Below are 8,185 nucleotides of genomic sequence, written 5' to 3' on the forward strand. Positions count from 1 at the left end.
AGAGGCCTCAGGCACTCAAAGTTTCCAGATTGTGTTGGAGATTCAGATCTCAGAGCATGGGTTTGCCAATGCATTGAACATGAAGCTGATGCTGTGGGAACATTTGAGGCAAATTAATTGGCACTTGGTGTCTCTGAAAGAATTCTTGCTTCTTTCTGTTGGGAAAGTGGTGTCTGTGCACCTTCACGGCAGGCAAATGTTGCCGAATTTTGTGTATTATTACCTGACAATACAGAATCCTGAATTGTACCCAATTACAGTATATATACACAAACTCTCATCTCATTAACCACAGAGGAGGTGAATGTTTTAGCATGGCCCAGATCCTTTATTGTTCAATGTGGTATGGAAAATTACTTTAGTACAAAAGGATTTGTCCTGTCAAGTGTCCATACTCAAGTTACTGAGTCAGCCCCATACAGTCTTTAATCATCCATCCCAATCCTGTCACAAATTAAGCAAAGTGCTGGACTTGATCAGTATTCCACATGGATATGTTTTATGCAAAAAAATGATTCTACAAGATGTAGAGAATTCCTGATTTTCTGTAGTGCATAAAATCAAATTAAATGGTTTTTAAAAAGTAACACCACATAATTTTGGTGCAAAACCTGTAAGGTAGCAAATATTTAGCTTGAAAAGTAGAAAATGCCAATTTAAAAAAATGTTGGTTTATGTGAAAGTCACTTGTTACTTTCCTTTTCATGTAATTGCCTTGATTCTTTCAATTCAAAAGTCAAATTTCAGGTAGTATTGAACAGCTCTCAAAATTCAGTGTCTGAACTTTCTCCATTGTCAGCATTCCTGGACAGCATATAGTTGTCCATGTCAATGGATCTGCAGTTCTGAATGGCATATCGCAAACGTTCTGCCATCACCTGCTGGCTTGAGTAAGGAGGTAATCGAAGTTGGAAGAAGCATGTCTGAGCTGTAGGAAGACCATCGACAGGCTGTACAACCAAATGAAAAACAAGAAAGTTGAAAGTACAATAAAAATAAAACTAATTTTAAACTTCACAATTAATTACATGGAGGAAAAGACACTCGATTACATGCAAAACGGTCTGTTGTAATGCATGAAAGTCAAGTATGTTTGGATAAAAATGATTGGACAAGGATTTGAAAATCTAAACAAAGCATTTTTTTTCCAGAGCAATGTGTCTGAAAGTCACTCATTGCCTGATTGAAACACTGAAAACCTGCCTTCAAAAAATTGACTGGGTATTACTGGTAATGATGCACCTTATGTGTGAGCTGCAGTGGCAGATTAACTAGCACCGGGGGTCGGGGGGGGGGTGGGTGGGTGGTGTAGGTACTCGTGACCAAACATCAAGACTGGAACCTTGAGCAAAAAGTGAGAAGCTGAAGGAATTCAGTGAGTCAGAAGGCAGACAGGTGTGTCTGTCCTCAGCTTCATCCATTGTCAGGGTGAGTCCAAAAGCAAACTTGAGGTACAACACATTATATTCCTCTTGGACAGCTTTACACCCAATGGTATGAACATTAATGTTTCTACTTTTATGTAAACCCCACCTCTCTCTGGTACCAGTTTCCATTTCTTTAGCTAGTCCCTTAGTCAAATGGCAGGGCTGCCAGAGCTGCTGTAATGGCAGCTTTGCCACTGGTGTGAATCCACGGAGAGCGGGGAGCTGAGAAGCACCCGTGGGTGCATCCGCCCAATCTGACTGCTGTCAGCCCCATACAGTCTTTAAATGGCCTGTAAATGGAGTCAACAGCGGTTTTATTTAAAAATACAGCAACTTTATGGTATGCGCTCATGATGCCGTGGCTATGATGGGCAGCAGCCATGAGGGGTTGCAGACTCTGGGGAAGCAGAGGACTGGTGCAGAATCCCAGAAAACAAGGAGATAGATTGCCCCTCCCGTTTGAGAAGGAGAAGCAGAGAAGATGTCCATGGGATAATGTCCAAATGCCACATCACATTTATGAAGTTGGGATGCACATTTGATATGCTGTAGACTGAGAACTGGAAGTGTGGGGCTATGATTCTTGATCTGAGTGTATGAACACAGTGCCTATATTAGACGTTTCTGTGATTTAAAAAAATGGTGGTGCTGTTATAATGACAACATTGCTGTTAGTGTGGATCTGGTAAGAATGGGGAGTGGAGACACAATGCTTCTCCCCAGGGTCGAAATGCCCATTCCTAATGCGACGGCTCCATACAGGGTTTAAGTACCTGCTAAAGAAGCGCACGGTGTCTTTATTTGAAATCCTGCAACCTTGGGGTCTGGCCATATGGTGGCACCTAAGCTTGGCAGCATCTTGAGGGGAACAGCAGACACCAGAACTCCAGGACACCAGAAATGGGGAAAAACATACGAGACAACACCTCAGGACAGTGACCACAGCAGCGGACCAGCGAGGGCTCAGCGGTAGAAGGACCCACACAGGCTGTGGGCTATTGGTGACTTGTGATCGAAGTACCCACATAGGCTGCAAGATGCTGGAGACTGGCTCATAGGAAGCGGGTATCAGAACCAGAATTCGAGAGGGTGCTGAAGGCAAGAACGACCCTGGGCGCTGAAAGCTTCCTGATCGTATCGGAGGATTGGATGTGGAGCTCGGGTTGCTAATGGATAGAACAAGGTTGTAACAGTGCAGCTGTGGGAGCGCTGGAGGCACTCAGCCACTCTCTTTTGCTTCTCTTTCTGTAAGAGGTCCCGGGCAATACTAATGGTGACTCTGTCTGCCTTATGGCAAACGAAAGGAATTTTTGTGTAATATATTTTCAATTTTATTACATGACAATAAAAGAATCTTGAAAATTATAATATGGCATGCAAAGCACCACAGCAATCTCTCATTGCAGGACACCTACCCTGTCCACTTTGATTATCTGAAATTTCTGTGTGATGTCTGCAGGGTTAACTGGCAGCCTGGAGCGACCAGAGACAAAACGAAGAAATAAAACTCTCTCTTCATTAGAAAATTCTTGCAGTGTTTGCCAGAACCAATTCAGCAGCTGATCATTTTCAACAATGTCACGGTGACGGACAACTTTTTTTAAAGTATCTACGTTCACTTCAGGCATCCCACAAACGAGCTGTTCAAGCTGTCTTTCTGTAAGCAGAGACAGGAGGGGCACAGGGACAATCGCTGACATTCCCTGTCTTATTGCTGCAACCTGAAAAATGAGCAAAAACAGAGCAACTGGTTCATTTGCCTTCTTCAACTCAAAGAGTGAGATGTTGGCTGCAAATGTAAGCCAGGAACATTTTACATCATTTTATACCTTGCTGAAGGGCTCAAGCCTGAAATGTTGGTTATATATCTGTATCTTTGTTCTATAAACTACACTGTTTAACCTACTGAATTTCTCCAGAATTCTGTTTTCACATTTTACATTACCAGGGTGAAAAATTCAGTGCATGTATAAATTTTAGAACAGTAATTTTTTCCCCCAAGTTTCTGCCCAATGAAAGATGCAGATGATTGTTTATGTTTAGTTATGAGCTTACAGCCATAACTTTTAAGGGTTGTATCTCTTTTAAGGGTTTGCACATAGTAGAGAATTATTCAAAGTAGAGTTGTCCATGAAAAAATATACATAATTTATCACCTCCCAATTTCTATTACATATTGTTTCAGTTCTTTCCTACTCCACCCATCACCTCTTTACACTGGCCATCTCCCCTCTATTTTTTTGGATATCGACCCATAACGCCATCTGTTTATCTCCCACTGATGCTACCTGATCCACTGAATATTCCTCCAGCTATTTCTTTCGGTTCTAGATTCCAGTATCTGCAGTCTCTAGTGTCTTCTGAATTCCATTAGTATTGATTGAACACTCATAAATCACAAGTTTCAGCATCTCCTTTAGAAGGTTATTAAAGTTAGAGGTGCATTTCAGTCACAAGGGCTGATACCTTTATGCTTGGCTGGCATCTATTTACATAGTGTTGGTTTTAGAAGTCTTGCAGCTCCCTGATTTTCATTGTTATTCAATAAAAAGCCTTTTTTTGAAAAGTACAGTCCTTGGTAAAATGCAGGCGTTGTTGTCAAGCTCAACATTTATTATCATTTCCTTATTGTGCATGAATCAAGTAGTTTACAGAGGCATTTCTATCGCCTGTTAAGAATCAAAGAGCAAACTGCTGGAGGAACTCAGTGGAGGGAAAGGAGGACCCTGGACTTGCACGCAGCCAAGGATGTCAGATTTCCATTCCAAATTGACATTAATGAAAGACAGCAAGAGTTTGACTTAGATCCAATAATGTCACAGTTGTGGCGGCGCACGTCTCTGTGAGTGAACCAGCCCCGTTAGTACCGCCGCGCTGGCGGGGCAGCTGCAGAAGATGGCGCCGTCAGGACTTGCTCATTGCCTCGTGGCTTAGGCCACTGTTCGCGCCCCAGGCCACGTGATGATGTCACCGCTGCGTGGGGCGAAACTCCCGTTGGCCTTAAAATGGGCGCACGCGAAATTCAAACAAACCGTTCTAATGAAGCCCCACCGAGTCCAGTGGTGTTTTCTGCGTGTAGCAGTCGCTACACAGTCACCATTTAAAATAAAAAGATTTATTTTGATTTTTTAAAATGAGTTCACATTATGTGGATGTTGCAGCCAACTAGAAGATTTTTCACCCATCCCTAACCATTTCTCTGAATGGAATGGCTTGTGAGGCCATTTCAGAAGGGGACACTGCATTGAGTCAACCATATTGCTACAATTTAGCAGTCACTAAAAGGCCAAATCTGGTTGGATTAGGTGATCTCTTTCAGTAAATATCAATGAAGTAAATTATTTGAATTTGAAATTTCTTTCTTATTGAGGTGGGACTTCAACTAGTTTCTGGATTGAGAGTTTGAGCATCTGGATACTTGTGCAATAATATCACTAGGGTATGATGCAACATACCACCAAGGGGACCTTCACCTTTTTCAAGTTGCTTTAAAACATAAAAGGTTCAAGAGATCATTTTCATATGATGGGATTTTGGAACAAAATCAACTTAATACCTGCATGTTTATTTAGAAAATCAATCTGTTCTAAAATGTCTGGATGCTTACCTGTTGATCCATTTCATGCAACCTATATTTAATTGCTCTCTCTACATACTCCTTTCTGTTTCCAAAAGTCAAAGGTATGCTGCTTCCTCCAGGAATTATTGGAACAATCCTACCATCTGCACTCTGACCAACAAAAGAATCCAAAGGGATCATCTAATTAAAAAAGAAAGTTTAGAAAAATGATCACGATAATAAACAAAGATGTGGTGAAAGGAACTAAATTAACTCAATAATGCTTATTGGGTAGGAACAATAATAAGGCAAAAACTGCTACTTGAAAAATTGGAGTTATTAAATGAAAGATGACAACACTGTTTGTTTAATGGTAAATTATGTCTGTCGATCCTGATTGAGATAATGGAGGTAACAATGCTAACAGGTTGATGAGAGTAAAAAAAAATCTGCAGGTGCTGGAAATCTAAAATTAAAAACAAAATATGTTGTAAATATTCAGCATTTCAGGTCACATCTGTGGGGAGGGAAACAGAGCCAAAGTTTTAGGTTAACTGAAATGTTATCTGTATTGCTCTTCCCACAGATATAAACTGCTAATGTGAGCTAATGTCCACGAAGCCACACATAAATTCATTTGGCTCAGTGTATACTAAAAAAAAACCAAGAATTGCATAAATTACTACAGATAAAGTGATTAAAATGAAGCAGAGACATGTGTAGATAAAATGGCAATATAAAAAAAACAATGTATTACAAATACGTAAACATTAGACTGGTAGACAAATAAAGTGTGGGAATGAATAGGGCCAAAAAATTATGGAATTATAAAATGAGCTTTCTTTAATTATGAGGAAAATTATGTCCACGTGAAAATCAATGGGGCTGTTGAGCAATATAACAGTATGGAGCTGTTATAAAAGGTTATTTAATGCCAGTAAAGTAAGAAAACCCAGTGGGTACACTTTAGTTTGCAACATGGAAAGTGAACAGGCGTAGAGAGATTCTAATCAGTCTTCCAATTTTTCCCACATAAAGGAATAGTTTCTGAGAGCTGGACGAACTATTAAAAAAAAACATGGCAGATAGACTGTGTTGGGTATAAGCCCGCCTTCTGTTGGACATCATGATGCCCATGTCATGATGTCACCCTTCCTTATATATAACCCTCTGTCTCAGTAGCTAGGTTAGTCTATTAGAAGGATGTGAGTTCATACGCAACAAACAAGGCAACCACAAGCTGAATTTAATGTTGGTAGGTAGGAACAATAATAAGGCAAAAACTCTGCCACTTGAAAAATTGGAGTTATTAAATGAAAGATGACAACACTGTTTGTTTAATGGTAAATTATGTCTGTCGATCCTGATTGAGATAATGGAGGTAACAATGCTAACAGGTTGATGAGAGTTAAAAAAAAAAATCTGCAGGTGCTGGAAATCTAAAATTAAAAACAAAATATGTTGTAAATATTCAGCATTTCAGGTCACGTCTGTGGGGAGGGAAACAGCCAAAGTTTTAGGTTAACTGAAATGTTATCTGTATTGCTCTTCCCACAGATATAACCTGCTAAGTTTGCAAATTTAATGGAAGTAGTGTGCATAATATTTTGTACATGAATTTTCATAAAGGGTTTTCAACATGTACTTCACTTTAGATGATTTAACAAAGCTGAAGTTATTGGAATTAAAAAGTGTAATGGCAGCAATGATTACAAAATCAAGAGACAGGAAGCAGACCTGAAGATCCAGAAATTCTACTGAGCTTAATGTGCAAGATGGTCATAAACACAATTAAAGCTTCTGTAGTTATTGAAGGGTTGTATTTATGCCTCAGGTTGGGAAAGAGTTAAAATGAAGTGTTGTATTTATGCCTTGGGTCGGGGAAGGTTCATAGGATTGTAGATGAAGTTATTTGGAAACAGCCAGTAGTTCCACAAGTAACCAATGACAGCCAGCCCCAGGATAACATGTTGATGTGCCATGTTGCAAACGGACCATTGAATGGGCAATAGCATTATCCCCAAAGCCTCTGATATAGAATTCATGCAACAAAAAGGTACCATCTGAATTTGTGGAGTGATTAAAGACAAGCTAGAAACTTTTCATAGTTTTTTTTTCTGACATGAAACAATTTCAAATGCATTATGCATATAAAACAATTGGATTTCTCCAACTTTCTCCCTTGTAGAGATGAATACTCAACTTTCTGTTCCATGCTTCTAGGAGAAATTAAAATTATTGAAGATAATTTTACAACACAGAAAGGTGACTTTGTACAAGACAATGTAATGCCTTTTATTTCAATAGCTTGCCTCTTAATGCCTTCTAATTTAGTAAAGAGCATTAGAGAATTCAATCAGAAACTTGGGACAGCCCTTACTTCCAGGAAATTTTCTTCTGTTATCCCACTATCATCCAGATGCAAGATTCCATACAAGTTTCGAATGTAAAGCAAGTCAACCTCCTCTAGATCTTCAGAGGTGAGTGGAATACAGCACAGTTGTTTCCATACAAGTGGTGCTAGGTGTAGATCCAGTGGTTTCTTGGTCCTAATAGCCACAGCCATTAGTATTCCTAAAAACTTAAATTGCTGGAGATGATTTTTAGTGTTAGCGGATGGGTTTAGTAAAAATCTGAAAGAGAAAACAAAGGGGCTTAATTTGAGAAGTTGGTTTACCAGCAAAACTAAGCATCCTGGTTTTACAAGCCATTTTATGGCCAATAATATTATTGTCAGATTTGTACTTTCATAGAAGTACAGAATAGTTACTGCACAGGAGCCCATTGCACCCACTGAATCAAAACTACCTGAAAGGACAGCAATTCCATCCCTGCTATTCCCACTCTTCTTGCCACTATGACGGTGCAATTATTTTCTTTCAGGTTCCTATCTAACTCTCTTTGAAGACACAAATCCATTCTGCTTTCACCACCTTCAAGACAAATAGTGAATTTCAGGTCAAAATTAATTTCTTGAATGAAAGCGATTTCCTCATTAAATGTTGGATTTTTAGTCTGTAATTATAAATTTGTGTCCCCTGATATTTTGTGCCTCCAAGCTTTCTCCAAAGAAGCTTATAAAATTTGATTAATAATTCATCCTTCTCTTTCCTCTGGATTTCTTTCTTCTTTAAATACCATGGCAAAATCAAAATGTACTAATTCTGATGCATAAGAGAACCTTGGCCCAGTTGTTGCA

At 39.4% G+C, this 8,185-nt stretch overlaps 1 protein-coding gene across 7 annotated transcripts in view; it reads right to left on the bottom strand.

Annotated features, from left to right (window-relative positions):
- Positions 1-301: 301 nt before the first annotated feature.
- LOC138757224 (probable E3 ubiquitin-protein ligase HERC1) overlaps positions 302-8,185 on the bottom strand; it is a 309,739-nt gene continuing 301,855 nt past the window's right edge. For all 7 annotated transcript variants that reach the window (XM_069924220.1, XM_069924216.1, XM_069924219.1 and 4 more), the window contains exons 76-79: positions 7,367-7,619; positions 5,035-5,187; positions 2,843-3,148; positions 302-950 (exon numbers count right to left, since the gene is read on the bottom strand). In XM_069924220.1, coding sequence (XP_069780321.1) covers positions 765-950; positions 2,843-3,148; positions 5,035-5,187; positions 7,367-7,619 — 898 coding nt within the window. In that variant the 3' untranslated portion in view covers positions 302-764. The remainder of the gene's footprint in view (positions 951-2,842; positions 3,149-5,034; positions 5,188-7,366; positions 7,620-8,185) is intronic.

This window comes from Narcine bancroftii, chromosome 3, assembly GCF_036971445.1.
Source record: "Narcine bancroftii isolate sNarBan1 chromosome 3, sNarBan1.hap1, whole genome shotgun sequence".
NCBI lineage: Eukaryota > Metazoa > Chordata > Chondrichthyes > Torpediniformes > Narcinidae > Narcine > Narcine bancroftii.